The sequence below is a fragment of the Culex pipiens genome, chromosome 2 (assembly GCF_016801865.2).
Source record: "Culex pipiens pallens isolate TS chromosome 2, TS_CPP_V2, whole genome shotgun sequence".
Lineage (NCBI taxonomy): Eukaryota > Metazoa > Arthropoda > Insecta > Diptera > Culicidae > Culex > Culex pipiens.
In genome coordinates, this window is record NC_068938.1 from 26373479 (window position 1) to 26391381 (window position 17903).

Below are 17903 nucleotides of genomic sequence, written 5' to 3' on the forward strand. Positions count from 1 at the left end.
TTACAAATACTATTACCAAAATCAAAAAAGGTGCAAAAAAAGTTTGTACACCTTTCGAAAAATTAACATAAACAAAGTTATTTGTTGACAAATCACCATAAATCCAGTCTCCCAACTCCAAATAGGCATCCTTGACTGATTAAAAATATAATTTGGATTGAATATAAAGTTTACTGACTACTTAGTATAAAAGTTTATATAACTCTGGAAATTCTACATAAAACTTATCTAAACTTAATTTTGCAAACTTTCAATTTAACTAAATGTCAATATATTACCATAAACTTGCTAAATAAACATTCTAGAGTGGGTATAACACCGTTTTGGGGGTCTTTGTATCGCTAGAATAGATTTTTCGTTGGAATTTCGTACCAACCTGGAATTACGTCGTCGGAAAATCCGCCAACATCCGAACCGGTCCACAATTCACAAGTCAACCTATGTGGCATCGGAAAGGGCATAACATTTCCGATCTTTTGATACCCATACATCTAGGTTTTCTATAAAACCCACGTTTTTAAATACCTGGGCAAAAAGTAAGTTTGATCCACGAAATACTTGTTTTACATACTGTAAAAGAAAATTGATGTATTTTAAGTCTCATCCAAACAGTCTTTTATTTCCTAGTATCAATATCTCAGAAACTAATGGTCCTTTTTTCAATGTTGAAAATAAATCATTTGTACAATTTTGTGATCTAAATATATATTTTTTAATTTTGGAATCAACTCTAACATTTTAAATTGGTTTATTATTTTATATTTGACCTTTTTGAAATGTTAGACTTGATTCCAAAATAAAATAAAACCGAAATGATCAACAAATTTCACAAATTTTTAAATTTTTAGCATTGAAAAAAGAGTTATTAGTTTCTAAGATGTTGGTACTAGAGAATGAAGGATGTTTGGATGAGACTCAACTTCAGTTCTCTTGCTTCTATTTCATTTATTCGGTGTATTCAGTCTTTTCCAATTCTATTCGAGTGTCTTTTAGACCAATTCTATTTGAAATTTTCTCTTGAAACTTGCCGTTGAAATTAAACTTTAAGTTGCTTTATTTTGAAAACGGTGCACTTTTTTTTCAAAAAAATCTGTACAGCGGTTTTATTTTTATTAATATTTCATCAAAAACTGAAGCCATAAATTTTTTTGAGTAAAAATAAAAAAAGGCATAATTTGGCGAAGAAATTTTGTCCATACTTTTCTATAGTTCTAAAGTTGCGTTTGGCCCATATATTTTTTTTTAAAGAAAAATTTGAACAATTAAATGGCACAGAAATGATCAAAAGTTAAAACATTAAAGGATAAATTTACTAAAAAGCAGTTTTGGGATGAGAAAAGTTTATTTTATAATTATCAAAAAATGTTGCAAAAAATAATATTCAAACTTTTTTTTAGCATAGTGTCCTAAATCTGAACAATTATTTTTTTTGTCAGGAAAAAAAATGGTATTTTTTTAAGTTTTTCGATTAGAACCGTTTAACGGGTACAAAGCAAAGCAATTATTATTAAGTTTGCTTTGTGAGCAATCTACTCTATGTATCGCATTTTAATATGAAATTTGAAACAAAAATTTCTTTTAAAAATTATGTTGAATATCATTCTAAAACAACAGAATTACTTTACAGGTTTAATGGTTTGTATGCTTATCCGTATTGAATCATGTAAAGATTTGATGAATGATAAATTAATTGTAATAAAATCATGAAAATTTGGTTATAAAGGTTTTTGGAATCTATGGCAATCTGTTACCTTTTTTTCTTTTAACGTTTATTTACATTTTTCAGTTGTAAATAGTCTTGAGCAATTTTTGGACCTTTCAAAAGATCAATAATTGAATCAATTTTAAGATTAAAATAGTGCTAGAAATTTTGAATATTCTGCCACGATTTGTTGTTAGAACAGCAGCTGCTGTAAGTTTGCATTTTCGCTTGAAAAATCGTCTGTAAACTTAGTTTTAATACTCACTTGACGTTACACTAAGACATTTTATTAGATTTTATAAATAAATAAGAATCTCGTAATGGCTTTGTTAAACAAATGTAAAGGAAAATAACTCCTCACCTGGCAGTATAAGCTCGCCCTTGCCCCGCATCCAGTACGTGACCGGGTCCGGGTGGGACTCGACGAAGCACTCCAGCGTCACATTCTGGCCAATTTCGGCCGTGTACTGCCGGGCCGGAACGCGCACAATTGGCGCGACTATAAAGAATAAAGAAAGGTTGAGGCACACATTTGCGATTTAATGATGGCGGCGCAGATGGCCAACCAAATTTTTTTGTTGGAGAAACTTACAGTCCACCGTGACCAGGATCCGCTTGCTGACGGTCGGGGACACTCCGTTGGACGCAATGCAATGGTACGCACCGGCGTTGTCCCGCTGGATGTTGAAGATATTCAACACGGACCCCTCGTGGGCGGTTACGAGCTTACCTTAAGGGGAAGAAGAGGGAGAAATTCCAGAAAACCAACACGGTTAAGTTTATCGCTAATAAATTCATCGCCATGGACTAATTAAGATTATGTGAGGTAGAGAAGGGCTCTCGACCCCCAAAAAAAAGGACTCACTTCCTGCGAAGAGGTCATCCCCGGGCAGGAGAAGGGGAAGAGGTTTCTCGCCGGCACGCTTCCACAGGATGGTCGGATCGGGTACGCCACTGGCGGTGCAGGTCAGCGTCACGTTGAAGCCCTCTGGGACGGTGAGGTCCTGGCTGGTTTGGTGGTCCAGGATGTCCGGGGGGACTGTCGGGAAAACGGAAATTTGGAAATTGGAATAAATAATTTCAAATACTTTTAAGATGGCAGAAACATTTGTTACAAATGAAAAAAAAAATGTGTTTTGTATTGAGTTTGATTAGTACAAGTCATAATTTCTATTCAAATCTAGTCCTTGACATGCTTCACATGAACTTTTTGTCTAGCAAGACACTAAAATATGTTGAATAACAAATCACATTTAAATTCAAAACATTCAAACTGAACCGTGTTCAGCGATTCCCTTAATTGAGTAATAAAAACGAACAAAAACATCCAAGAACAATGTTCTACCAAAGATGCCAACAACCAGATAGCTGCCTAAGCCGGTCAAAACAGTTTTAATTTCTAGCTCTACTCCTTTGAAGGGTTTGAGCGCCATAAAGCAAAAGCAAAACAGACTTGACCAAGTCACCTGGCCGCGCCGTCACAGGGTCACAACCATAGTTTTGTCGCAGTCACAGATTTCCACCGTCGTCGTCACAATTTTCTTGCATGATTTCCAGCTCTTACCTAATTGCCAACAGTCATTAATTTTATGTCGGTTTAATTTCGGAGGCCACCAAAAAAGAGGAAAAAATGTCCAACGAAAAATCGCTTGTCGCCATCGCGAAAGACACTTGGCTTTGGTTAGTTTTATGTGATTTTCCGAGAATGTTTTCCTTCCATGGAAGAATAGCGGGAAAAAAAGGAAAATCAAAATGAAAAAGGGGTACCACTTTGCCCATCAAAGACAAAGTGTTTGTATTTCCGAATTTCGCACCTTTCGTAGCATTTCGGTTAATGGAGGAAGGTAGAAAGAGAAGGAGGTAAGCCATCACCATCACCGCCACCACCCCTTGGTGGCATTAATAAGAGAATGGTGAGGGTGAGGTGATTTCGGCGCCTTCCTCTACGGAAGACTTACGCACCGCCAGGCAAGTCTGCCAGAAGTCTGCTGCCGTTGGCTACCATTACTGTGGTAACGACCACGGCATAGTTGGAATGTCATTTGCTGGAGTAGGGGAGGAGGAGTACACTGTTAATTTGTTATATAATTTTTCATTGATTGTTTTTTAAACTGTGTTTTAAGCATGTAAACCTACTTTGGTGAAGTTTAGCTTTGCTTTCTTGAATGTTTTTTAAAAACCTTAGAACAATTCTCTCCCAATAATGAGCAATTTTTTTTGAAATTAAATTTTTGTACTCTTTGTCATCTTTTGAACTATGGCACAATTTTGTCAGTGTTTCCAATTTCTCCACTTTATTTAATGATGATTTTTGAAAAAATGTGTAAAAATCGAAAACAAAATTTTTATTTTATTTTTAGATTTAAAATAAAATTTCAAATCAAAGAGAACTTAACATAAATTTTGATATCGTTCACCGTGTTCGAGTTGTATCCACTAAATTTCCCAACAATTGACTAAAAATTTGCTTCAAAGATATTGAAGATTGATTGCTAAGATCAGGGTTACCAGGCCAAAATTGAAAAAAATCTGGCCAAGCACCGAAAAAAAATCTGGCAAAATCCTGCAGACGACAATCTTACAATTTTGAATAGGAAAAGGGAGGTAGGATATGAATTAGTTCAACAGTTTATAGAATTGAGATGTATTTATTCATTTTTCGCCCTCAAAAAGATTAAATTTTAATTTTTAATAAAATAAATGTTTCTAAATTATTCGATATTCAATTTTAATCGTTCATTTTAACTATAAAAATGTTCTAAATTGGCAGAAAATTAAAAATCTGGCACAGATAATGGTAAATCTTTAACCTGGCTGACACTTTAAAAATCTGGCAATCCCAGATTTATCTGACAACCTGGCAACCCTGGCTGAGATACAGATAGAGATACAGATAGAGTTGCCAGGTTGTCAAAATGGTTCATGAAAATGGGAACCACGAACAAAGTGTTCAAATTTCATGGAAGGTTTTTCAAAATCGTACCATGGGATTTGAACACTTTGTTCGAGGTTCCCATTTTCATAAATGTTTGTTCACGATTTTGGGAACTCTTTTTTCTCCGTGTATTCAGAATAAAGATTTACCACCATATTTTAACAGATTTTTCATTTTCTGCCAATTTTGAACATCTTTTTGATTAAAATGAACGAGTTTAAGTGAAAATAAAAAAAAATATTTTTTTTTGGGATTACTTTAAATTTTTTTGATGAAAATGTCAATTCAATCCATTTGAGGTAGAAAACTAACTAAACCATCAGAATTTTACAAGATTTTGGATTTATTCATATCCTTCCTTCCCATTTCAATTTCTAAGTGTTAGATTTACGTCTGCCAGATTTTCTCAGATTATTTTTTTTTTTTGGTATTTGGCCAGATTCATGAAATTTTGACCTGAAAACCCTGAATACAGCCTTCGAATGAAAATTACATAAGAGAAACGAAGATTTCTCAACATCATCAAAATCACCGTTGAATTTTGAAAACAACTTTGCAAAAATGTAACTGATTTCAATGTAAAAAGGTAAAAATAGGGTTTTCCCAAAATTTATTGTCCCCAAAAGAGCACTCAGCTAGCAAAATCTAAACGTCTAAACGTAGAAATATTTACCCTCCCAGCAAAGGCTTATGAATTGATCTCAGTTGAAAGGTTCCCCAAATATCTGAATTGCAAATGTATCATCCTGTAACAGGACTGTTAAGTTCTAATAAAAATACTAATTGAATTGAAAAAGTCAAAAATTGTGATTTTTTTCGATCTTTTGAATATTAATAATTTAAAAATTTTAAATCAATCATAACATTTGAAAAGGCTCAAAAGCATTAATTTTTGACAATACCAAATTTAATCTTACCTTTGGGAAAGATTGAAAAAATAAACAATATCATTTAAATTATGCAACAGGCATGCTGCAAGATTTTTTTTTATTTTCTATTTGATAAAATGATTTTAAAATCCAGTTTTTGTAAAACTAATATTGGTAAAATATTAGTTGCTAAGAAATGGTATGGTCAATAAGTAATTTGCAATGATATTTGAAAATTACCAAGAAAGTTATCCAATTTTGTTACTTTCCCGAAATCTAATTCCCCTTGATTTTTGATCATTTATCTTTGCAGAACAAAAGGATAAAAGTATTCCTAAATATTTTTTTTTTTGCAATTCCGTCTTCCGTCGTGAAACTACTTACTTTTTCTGTCATTCTTCAACGACAAAATAGCCTACTTTTCTGTACTAAAAATAACAGAATCGAATAGAAACACTTTTCAAAATAAATGCTGAAAAGTAACACTTTTCAACATTTTTTTTGATTTAAACGATTTTTTGAAAAAAAAAATACATGGAAATTTTACCTAAAATTTCACTCAATGGGTGTTTTTCGGAATTGCAAAAAAAATTGTAAGGAACTCGTTGCAAAACTTGATTTTATCAGCACTCTTCGTATTTATCCAACCTCGTTGGATAAATGTACGACTCGTGCTGAAAAATCATCTTTTTGCAACTTGTTGCATAAACTACTATTACACAATGTTTTGACATAAAACGACAGAAAAAAGTCAAGCAAGTTTTAGTAAAAACATGAAATAAAAGCAATAAAGAATACTAGATGCAAATCAAAACTTCATTTGAAGAAAATTTAAAGTGAAAAACAGAAGCCACATAAAAATACAAAAATAAATCATACCAAAACATAACAAAAAAAAAAACACAAAATCAAAAAACAAAGCCGACTTAAAACATTGTAGAATAAAAGAAAAAATAGGACAGCAGGTGCAGAAAAAACCCAAAAATAGAATTAAACAAATCAAATACTATAAGAAATAAGAGTAAAGTCAACATAAAATTAAATCAAAATTAAAGCAAATACAAAAAAAAGGCTAAAACACAAAATTAAAGAAAAATAAAGGCATTACACATCAAAACAGATACAAATACAAATAAAAAATCAAAACAAATAAAGATAAAATGTGAAAATAAAAGCAAAATAAAGCATTATGCATACAAATTAAATCCAACTTAAGAAAGCAAAAAAAATGAATTAAATTTAAATTGGATTTTCAAAATTATTTGAAAATTTAACTTAATAAAAATATAGAAAAATCAAGACCAAATTGAGTCTACTTCAAAGATTGACGTGATTTGACAAATTAATTATAACACTAGCGATTTGAGTTTAAATCATTTGCATTAAAAAAACAACGACTGAAATATAATGAAAAGTTTTGGTTTATTTTTATTTCAATTATGCTATTTATTTCGAAAAATTAATTAAAAAGTGGTGTTTGTTCTGAATTGACAATTAGGCTGCTGCTAATATTTTTCAAAATTTATGTATCTTGACTCTGACCGATGACGAAAAAATAACAGGTTTTGGTTTCAACATTTGAATGAATTGTTCTACTATCATTAATTTACAACAAAAATATTAGTTTCGACGAAATTTGGCGAAAAAAAACTCTTTGTAGTTTTGTATTTGTAATTTCACAAAAATTCAAATATTTTAAAAGAGGTTCAATTATGCAATAAATGTGAAAAAGTACGTTAATCGCACGTAGAGAACTGAGAAATGCTAGAAGTTCTCAGTTATAACTTTTATTATATTTTATTTTTATTGAATATGCTTCATTTCAACTATCAGTGCACCCCACTTTGCCTCCGTCGCACAACTTTGCTAGTGTGGTGGTAGTGAAGACCTAAAAACACAAATGTAAATGGTTATGATTAAAATTTTAACACTACCACACCCCGCCGCCAATTCTGGACGCTTTTGCCATTCCACCCACTCCTTAAGTATTCTTAGACTCTTTTAGTCGACTTCCTTCGAAAGTGTGACTGTTGTGGGGCGCCTCACCGTGTTAAACCCCGAAAAGGGTCTCTCGTTCGTGGGCAGTTAAAGGTAAATTATTATCCTATCTGCAGGCACGCAAATCAGTGATTAGAGGAATTTGTAGAAATAATATGCCAAGAAGGCGGAGGGGTGTTGCGGGAGGAGGGGGGGTTTACTGTTTTGGTCAATATGTTTTTGCTTTTGAGGAGGAGGTGAGAGAGTGTTTGTTTGTGTTTTGTTTTTGCTTGATGGCGGTGTGAACGTGTTTAGTAGCAGGTGATAAATTTTCAGTTTTGTTTGCTGTTTTCGTTATTAAAAAGGTGGGTATTTGCAATAATTTCGTTAATTTTGTTTATTTTGTTAATTTTGTTAATTTTGTTAATTTTGTTAATTTTGTTAATTTAGTTAATTTTGTTAATTTTGTTAATTTTGTTAATTTTGTTAATTTTGTTAATTTTGTTAATTTTGTAAATTTTGTAAATTTTGTAAATTTTGTAAATTTTGTAAATTTTGTAAATTTTGTAAATTTTGTAAATTTTGTAAATTTTGTTAATTTTGTTAATTTTGTTAATTTTGTTAATTTTGTTAATTTTGTTAATTTTGTTAATTTTGTTAATTTTGTTAATTTTGTTAATTTTGTTAATTTTGTTAATTTTGTTAATTTTGTTAATTTTGTTAATTTTGTTAATTTTGTTAATTTTGTTAATTTTGTTAATTTTGTTAATTTTGTTAATTTTGTTAATTTTGTTAATTTTGTTAATTTTGTTAATTTTGTTAATTTTGTTAATTTTGTTAATATGGTTTTATTTTGTTAATTTTGTTAAATTTGTAAATTTTGTTAATTTTGTTAATTTTGTAAATTTTGTAAATTTTGTAAATTTTGTAAATTTTGTAAATTTTTGTAAATTTTGTAAATTTTGTAAATTTTGTAAATTTTGTAAATTTTGTAAATTTTGTTAATTTTGTTAGTTTTGTTAATTTTGTTAATTTTGTTAATTTTGTTAATTTTGTTAATTTTGTTAATTTTGTTAATTTTGTTAATTTTGTTAATTTTGTTAATTTTGTTAATTTTGTTAATTTTGTTAATTTTGTTAATTTTGTTAATTTTGTTAATTTTGTTAATTTTGTTAATTTTGTTAATTTTGTTAATTTTGTTAATTTTGTTAATTTTGTTAATTTTGTTAATTTTGTTAATTTTGTTAATTTTGTTAATTTTGTTAATTTAGTTAATTTAGTTAATTTTGTTAATTTTGTTAATTTTGTTAATTTTGTTAATTTTGTTAATTTTGTTAATTTTGTTAATTTTGTTAATTTTGTTAATTTTGTTAATTTTGTTAATTTTGTTAATTTTGTTAATTTTGTAAATTTTGTTAATTTTGTTAATTTTGTTAATTTTGTTAATTTTGTTAATTTTGTTAATTTTGTTAATTTTGTTAATTTTGTTAATTTGTAGATTTCTACTTACCCACAACGTCCAAGTATCCCATTTGACTTTTCATCGGGTCGGTATTGATCTGGCACATGTACCAACCCTTGTCGGACTCTTGAATGTCCTTGATCCTTAGCTGCCAAATTCGCTGCTCAGTGTGTGTTATCGAAACTCGCTCACTTTTGGTAATGACCAGCGTCTCGATGGTCAATATCGTTTGAGTGTCAACCCTGAGCCAGGCAACCTAAAAATTTCCGAAAAATAATAATTGTATTATTTTAATTCGATAAAAAATAATTTTCTTTCATTTAAACATATTAAATTCAAGTAGAAAAAAAAAACAAAAAATCTCTCAAATTACCAATCAAGAAATAATGCTCCTTTCAATCCTCTACAAAACCCGCGTAATTGCGCGGAAAATTACCTTATATTTGTGTAAATCATGCACCGTGCACGTCATGACGCCTTCCCGGCCCACCGGAACGGTCACGTTCGAAATCGGCGCGCTGAACTTGGGATCGACTGCGAGAGGTTGAAGTTGAGCCAGCCATGTGGTGTTGTGTTGCCGCCATCCAGGGGTAAGAAATGGGTGAGAATAAAAACCGGAAACGAATAAAACGTCAATTAAGTTGTTCCAACCCAAATAGTAGTAAGAATCGCGAGGGGTGGTAAAAAGTGCAATTTTTATTTCCTGTTGGCTGGGTTTTCTAGTTGTTTTGTTGTGTTTGTTATTATTGTGACCTTTTATACGCTGTCTACGGTGCAATAATAGCTACAGCTTTATGAAGTAGGTTTTATTGGAAGATTTTCTTTAACTTTTCTTGAATTTTAAATTTTTACCTTAAAAAAACACAGAATTTTGTTTTTTCAATTGAATATTCCATAAAAACTCGTGTAAAGATTTTAAAATTAATACTCCAGTCTATCTACCGTTTATCACACCCTGATCCAGACGCGTCATCATCCCGAGAGTCACTATTACCTTAACCTACAATCCTTCCCGCCCTCAGATCGCGGACCCTCTCAACCTGGAAGCAAAACCCAGTGCGGCGGACGACCGCGGAAAACCGTAATTATACGTGGAAACCACTTGCAAACATATGTAGTTATCGAATGAACAACTCTCACTCTTGTCGACCGACTGGTGCGGTCTCTGGCCAAACCGCACAACCCAAACACCACCTAACTTGTGGGTGGTGGAAACTTGCACCGACAAGCAGAAATTGATTGCCCACACCACCATCACCTCTTCATCGCGGTAAAGATCACAGAAAGTTGTGCTGAATTGTTCAGATTCTGCCAATACCAATAGAATCGACCGGGATTGAGCTATGGCAACCAAACGATGTGAGTTTAAAACGATGAACTAATGATTGAACTACTTTGAGCTACTGTTGATAAGTGGGTGAGGGTAAAGTTTTTTGCTTTGGTTGAGAAAAAGTTGGGCTTGATTACGGTGAGTTCTGCGGATGAGGTTATTTATATAAGTTTGGGCTGTTGATTAAAATATTGACTTAGTAGAAGTTGTAAGTTTATGGTACTTTATTGATATACAAACGTGAGGAAAACTTTTGAAAAAAATAATGAGCAATATGTCTGAGAATTTATAACACCTCTTCAAAATACGGAAAAAGTTTTTTTTTATGGAAAATATTGATGGACTACTACACAACTTTTAAACAAGCTTATCAAACTGTAAAAATTGAATCACTATAGAGCAATTCTCTACGAAATCGGTCTATTTTCTTAAATTTTAATTTTTGTATTTTTTAATCCGACTGAAACTTTTTTGGTGCCTTCGGTATGCCCGAAGTAGCCATTTTGCATCATTAGTTTGTCCATATAATTTTCCATACAAATTTGGCAGCTGGCCATACAAAAATGTAGTGTGAAAATTCAAAAATTTGTATCCTTGGAAGGAATTTTTTGATCGATTTGGTGTCTTCTTTTGTCACTAAAACTTGATTTGCAAAAAAACACTATTTTTATTTCTTTTTATTTTTTGATATGTTTTAAAGGACATCAAATGCCAACTTTTCAGAAATTTCCAGGTTGTGCAAAAAATCTTTGAGCGAGTTATGAATTTATGAATCAAAAATGATTTTTTTCAAATAATCGAAATATTGGTCGCAAAAATTTTTCAACTTCATTTTTAGGTGACTTTTTTTGAAAATAGTCGCAGTTTTTCATTTTTTTTAATTAGTGCACATGTTTGCCAACTTTTGAAAAAAATATATTTTTGAAAAGCTGAGAAAATTCTCTATATTTTGCTTTTTTGTATTTTGTTGATACGACCCTTACTTGCTGAGATATTGCCATGCAAAGGTTAAAAAAACAGGAAAATTGATGTTTTCTAAGTCTCACCCAAACAACCCACCATTATCTAATGTCGATATCTCAGCAACTAATGGTCCGATTTTCAATGTGAAAATATGAAACATTTGTGAAATTTTCTGATCTTTTCGAAAAAAATATTTTCAAAATTTTTAAACCAAGACTAACATTTAAAAAGGGCCAAACATTCAATATTACGCCCTTTTAAAATTAGATTAGAAAATACAAAAAAAATCGAATGACCGAAATCTGAGAGAACTTCTCTATAGAGCAATTCTTCACGAAACTCAGAAATGGATTTCAACTGTATTCTGTAATTTGAAATATCTAAAATCTGTATCGTGGCAAGGAATTTTTGATTTAAATGGTGTATCCAGGGCTAGGTGGGGGTGAGGACAATTTAGGAATAAATAGTTACACTTTTTTAAAAAAATACCTTTTTTTTAATATCAATCAGTATTTTTTTTTACAAAACGTTCGTTCTCATTTACATTTTTTATAATTCAATATGATTTGTGGAAGAAGAAACGGCATCATTTGTGCAAAAGAGAAGCATTGGAGCAATGGCAGAAACAATTTAACGGAGATGTGAATTTAAAAAAAAAAAAAAACTAAAATATAGAAAATGTACAAATACGAAAGTACCTAACATTCTTTAGATAATAATGTATCATTCTAAAGTCTTAGCCATTTGATGGTAAATTTCACATAGAATGTGTTTGGATGATGTTTTGTTGAGTGTGTGGCACACATGTCACCGACCAACAAAATTTCTGCGCAAACTCAACTCGAGGATAATTCTCCATACAAACTTTGGAGAAAATCCATTCGGCCCAGACTAAATATTTTTGAAAAAATCAAAATGCACGTGTTTCTGAGGACTCCAAACTTCATGCTTCCCCTCGAGTTGAGCCTGCGCGGTCATTTTTGCAGGTTATTGTTAGCACTAGTGATTCTTCACGATTTCACGGTAAAATTTTCCCCTGGCCGTGAAATTTTTAATGTTTCATTGATAAATCGCTTCTCAGTACATTTAAGCATAATTTATTTTATTTCAAACACTTTACAAGATTTTTATCAAGAATTTTGGATGTAGTTTCCAAACTGAACAAATATTGCTTGTCCGATTTAGAACTTTTTTTTAAAGATATTGTTCATTAATATATTGTATGAAACGCAGAAATTGATTCTACATTTCCACCAAAAAATTTTTATTCCTCAAAATTCCAAAATGTTTGTAAAAGAACATTATTAAACACTAAAATGAAAGAAAACACAAAAAAAAGTTATTTGTTGAGCATTTGCAATGTATTATAACTTTCTGCAATTATCAACTGCTTTTATGAGTTTTGCCTAACATTCAAGGGTCCTGATTTTCGGTTCAATGAACAGAAACCACTCACTCATCGCCTATCCATTCGTCGCCTATTCCAACCCGCTAGCATTCATGAGCGAATGAGTCTCGCAAGCAGCCAGCGAGTGGCCCGAACTGCTCACTCAGCGAACAAATACATCGTAAAAATATTGGCCTACTCCGTCGCTCGACGACACTCACACACTACCATGCTCAGCGAAGAGCCACTCTCACAAAATGCCAGCGCGGCAGTCTTTTTGTCTTCACGCCCTCAGTTTGCCATCAATTTGATTTTTTCTTGGTGGAAGTTTCTTTGAATGGTGTCTATAATGTTATGAAATCAAAATAAATGCACAATTTAATTGATAACATTGATTTTAGGCGACCCAAATCAATGAGTATAACGCAGCGCATCAGTCGAGAAATGTTTTCAGTTCAGAGTAATCGGAGACGATCGGCCTGTCTGAACCGTTCGGAGACTGAGCCGATCAGAGAGAGAGAAGAGTAGAAAAGAGAGTGTTCGGGAGCGAATGGTGATAGAGTGACAAACGGTATGAATTCATCAGGGCAGTATTGCGTCGCCTGCTATTTGTGCTCACGAATGGAGTGGTTGATTTTGGGCATTCAGGACCCTTGCTAACATTTATTCAAATACACGAATTCCTCTATTGTTGAACATAGGAAAACAAATAATGTTTTATTATTTGTTAGTTTTATAACACTTGTTTTACTACTTCTTATCTCAAAGAAATTAAATTAAATTTGCTGAATCATAAATTTAACTGATGGAAATTCTCCAAAAAAAAAAACAAATTAGTGCGTTCATCCCGGGAATTCCCGGGACAAAATTCCCGGGATTTTCCCAAAACCGGGAATTCCCGGATCCCGGGATTTTTTATATTTTGTCCCGGGAATTCCCGAAATTGAAAACAAATCAAATTTTGGTCTACATTCTGATTTTGGAAATAGATGAAAAGATGAATACTTAGTAATCGATAAATATTTTAAAGCATTAATATTTGTATTTTGCATATATCAGCATTAATTTGGCTGATTATGATTTTTTTTTTAATTTTAGTTTACAGGTCCGCAAAATGCTTTGCGCCTCAGATATTTCCTAATAAATTGTATTTATTTTTAACATAGACTTAGTATTATATTCACGTATATTTATGACTTTAAACTTGAAAAATTAGAATATCTAAAAAAATAATATAATATTAGCACACATCAAAAACCGGCATCTAGAGCAAATTAGGGCATAAGTTACGAATTAAGACAGATGTTTAAGCATATTTTTGTTTGCATTATGTTCTGATTGTTTTGATTGATTTCGGTTACAACAGGAACAGAACAAAAAATTAGCACACCGATTTCAAAATTTATTGCTTTAAAATTTTCTGTACCTTTTCAGACTGCAGTCCCGGTAATACCCAGTTTGCAGTAGTGACAAGTGTGGTAGCGATAATTTTAATATAAAGTGAAGTGTAGTTTATCACCAATTGTATGATTTAAGCTTGAAAAACATAACAAATATAATGAAAACATAGATTTTATGACTGCTTAAAAAATTTCCCGGGATCCCGGGAATTCCCGGGATTCCAAAAATATTTTTCCCGTTTCCCGGGAAATTCGAAACCCGGGAAAATTGGACGCCCTATTCAAAATAAATCCAATACATTTTTTTTCAAAATAATCATTTGTGACAGGAAATTCTATCTGCTACTAACTTTTAAAACAATTTTCTGTTCATAATTACGCTAAAAGAGTTCATTTTTACATTTATTTTGAACTGTTTTCAGAATACCGTGAAATTGCCGTGAAATTCCAATGTTTCGTAATTGGCATGCCGCGAAAATTCCGTGAAAAACCACTAGCCCTAGTTATTGTGTTCATTGCTGAAATTTTCCTTCTCGAAATCAAATCTTAAATTTTCAAGTGTGACTTTGAAAATTGTACAAATAATTGCTTTACAAAGAATTGAGAAAATGACAAAATTGAACAGCAGACTCGGCATCTATTGGTCTAATTTTCTAATTGTTCTAATAGTTTTGATTTAAACGGTGAATTGACTAAATATATGAAAATTTGACTTACAATTCTATTAAAAAAATTATGGACCTCGTTGCAAAACTTGATTTTTTCAGCACTTATCGTTCAGCACTTGTCGTATCGTGCTGAAAAAAAATATTTCGGTACACAAAACCACGAAGAGCATCCTTTATCTGACATTTTTGTTTTCGTCAAATCTTACTCAAATCTCTTTTTCGTAAAATCGCGATAACTTGTGATGGATACAAGCAAACCCTTTATGTTCATATATATTTTTTTGTAATTGTATGCTCTGCTCTACTTTGTAGAACATTGTTACATTCTAAAAAATAACCCTGCAAAGTTACAAAAAAATACGAAATTTTAAAATGCAAAATTTTGTTCTAACTGAAAAATAACCCTTCTGGGTTAACGTAGATTCGAAAAGTACCTTAAATTTCCCTTGAAATGAAATGTTCCAAAAATATTTTAATTTAAAAAAAAATTTGTGTTATTTTTTTCTATGAAAATATTTTTTAGGAAATTGGAGTACGCCACCAAATTGGGCGTCCAAATTTTATATACAAGTCCCTCTGGCACAAAATTTCCATCTCATCACCATTTAAGGCAGGAAATTATTGAAAAACATGTCTTTTTTTCACATGTTCAAAAATTGAAGGGGTCGTACCGCCCCTCCACCACGAGATATCAAAAAAACGGACCTCGGATTCGTGATCAGGGTCAAAAGTTACCCCTTAGGACAAAGTTTCATGCAAATCGAAGAGGGGTCGGGGCATCTGCTGAGTGAGTTGGTGGAGAATGACCCATTTCCCAAAATACGTATTTTTTATTTTCGTGGTTTTTTTTATATATTTAAGGGGACAAAAATCCGCCATAGAGAAGTATGGTCAAAAAATCTGCTGCCGAGTTATGATTTTTTGAAAAAAAAAGTGATTTTTGACATAAATTTAACTTAATATAAAAAAATCAAATTTGCAATCGAAAAGAACTTTACAAATTTTTTTATATAGGGCTCCGTTTCCAAGATATAGTCACCAAAAGTTTGATTTTAGCGAAATTTTTGCAGTTTTTAAATTTTTAAAAATATGGACATAAAACATCAAAAAATCTCGAATATCAAAAAAAAAAAAAGAATAAGAAAATCGGCAATTTTTTTCCGTGTACCGGTTTTTTCTCAATAGTCCTCAATAATACCTCCAACTTTGCGGAAGACACCTAATTGATGGAAAAATTTAGACAAATGTTACAAATGTTTGAATATTTACGAACTTTTCTCAAATATACACCATCTCCTTGGAAGAACCAGGATAACAAACTGAATATCTTCTTTTTCCTGAATCTGTATGTTTTTTTTTAAACGTTCATCATCATTTCTGTTCGAAACCAACCAAAATCTAAATAAAAAGCATAAATATGACTGAAACTGATCCCCCAATTAAAAAATGTGTTCCAAATTACCCAGGATAACGTTATATAGTTATCTTAACACTTTTCAGCATTCTTATAATTACTGCTTTTACACGGATATCAACCTCCAATAACTAAATTCGTCGAATTCCGTTACACAAAACATTCCTCTCCTCCTCGCAACCCCTCGGAAACATGACTAACTGCCTTGTTAACATCTCAATTATTCATTTTGAATATTCATAACGCACTTCCTCTAACCAGCAACAACTACAACAACAGCCTCTGCGATTGTACTGTTCGATAAGCAACACCTCCCATCGAAGTTCGCCCTTAAGTTCCAACACTTGCCCACAATTAGTGCAGAGTTCTCGAATATCAAAGTCATGTTTTTCACTTCCTGCAACTACACATCGGCACCCCTCGAGGGAGTATCCTCACCACCAATACGGGGGGAGAGAGAGGGTAGTCAATCTGGTTTTACGATGTTCGTGAGTTTGTATCTTAAAATGTGTGTGTGTGTGTTCATGTAAAACAAGGAAGCTAAAAGCAAGGTGGGCAGTAAAACTAGAGCGTTAATCTGTGGTAGATCCCTTTGGGGGGACTCCCCCTCCACCCCATTTCAGTTTCGTTGCTTTAAGTCGCACACTAAAGTTTTCCAATGGGCGCGCACACCACCGTTAAATGTCAGCTGATAACATTTCGACTATAGAGCGAGAGTGGATTTGTTTCAGTGTTGCAAAAAAAAAAAGTGGGGAATGAAGTGATGGAATTGTGAAACGAAAAGCAGGAAAAAGAAACGACAAAAGTGTTTGTTCTTTTAAAAGCTTTTAATTTGGTTTCCAGGAAGGAAGTGGGAATGTGATGGAAAGGGGTTTTTATAGTTACGGTTAACTTGTCATTGGGCAGATAAAAGGTGTTAATTTCAGCTTTTAATGATTAAATTAATAGCTTTGCGTCCTTGATAATTGTCGCTGACACCGATAGAATTTAACTATTTTACGCTGACAAGAGTTTTTTATGTCTCAAATAGTTTTTCTAGAAAAATCACCTGGAAAATTTAGAAAAGCAATTCAAAAAAATTCCCTCTACACGTTAAGGGAAATTTTTATCATATACCTACACCAACGTAAATTTCATCCAAATTAAAAAAAATCAAAGAAAAGTCAATTTTCGGAAACGTACCGAATAACTCAATGATCTCATTTCAAATCTCAAGCTTCAACGCATTAATATCAAATCGATTCACCAATTAAAACCAAACCCCATCATTAAACGTTTCCTTGGTTATCGATTGTCCGCGCCGATTACATCTCTAATTGGTCAATCTCTGATTTGGCTGTGGCCTGAATTTTTCTCCTCCCCCACCAGCCAAAACTCTGCCCAACACCCCCAATTGGCCAATCCAATCCAGCTGACCTGGACAGGTAGGCACGAACGAAATCACCAAGGAAATCCGAATTTACAACTTCAATTAACGCTAATAATCCGGAAGTGGTTTATGGCTTTATTTTTTTTCTCCTTCCCTTTGGTGAGTCGGTTGTTTGGTGGTTGCTCATTTCCGAGGAGTTTTTCCCTCGCGGTGAATCATCACACAAGAAAGCAGTTTTCCACCAGGTGGAGTTCTCGGGAAAAATATAGTCCTAAAGCGATGGTTGTTTGATGAAATTGGCCGGCGAAAGAAAGTTTTCAATTTCATTAGGCTCTAAGCAAACAGACAAGCCTTTTGCTTTGCCTCAAAGACGCGCATGGCCTTTTTTCTGTTGTGTTTGCCCAATTTTCTTTGCTTTTTTCGGAGA

The 17903-nt window shown here is 32.3% G+C and overlaps 1 protein-coding gene across 1 annotated transcript in view; it reads right to left on the reverse strand.

Moving 5' to 3' along the window:
• The window catches only part of LOC120420971 (lachesin-like), a 68218-nt gene that overhangs the window by 2191 nt on the left and 48124 nt on the right, over positions 1–17903 (reverse strand). The window contains exons 2-6 of the mRNA XM_039584103.2: positions 9382–9479; positions 8994–9201; positions 2568–2741; positions 2295–2432; positions 2064–2201 (exon numbers count right to left, since the gene is read on the reverse strand). Coding sequence (XP_039440037.2) covers positions 2064–2201; positions 2295–2432; positions 2568–2741; positions 8994–9201; positions 9382–9479 — 756 coding nt within the window. The remainder of the gene's footprint in view (positions 1–2063; positions 2202–2294; positions 2433–2567; positions 2742–8993; positions 9202–9381; positions 9480–17903) is intronic.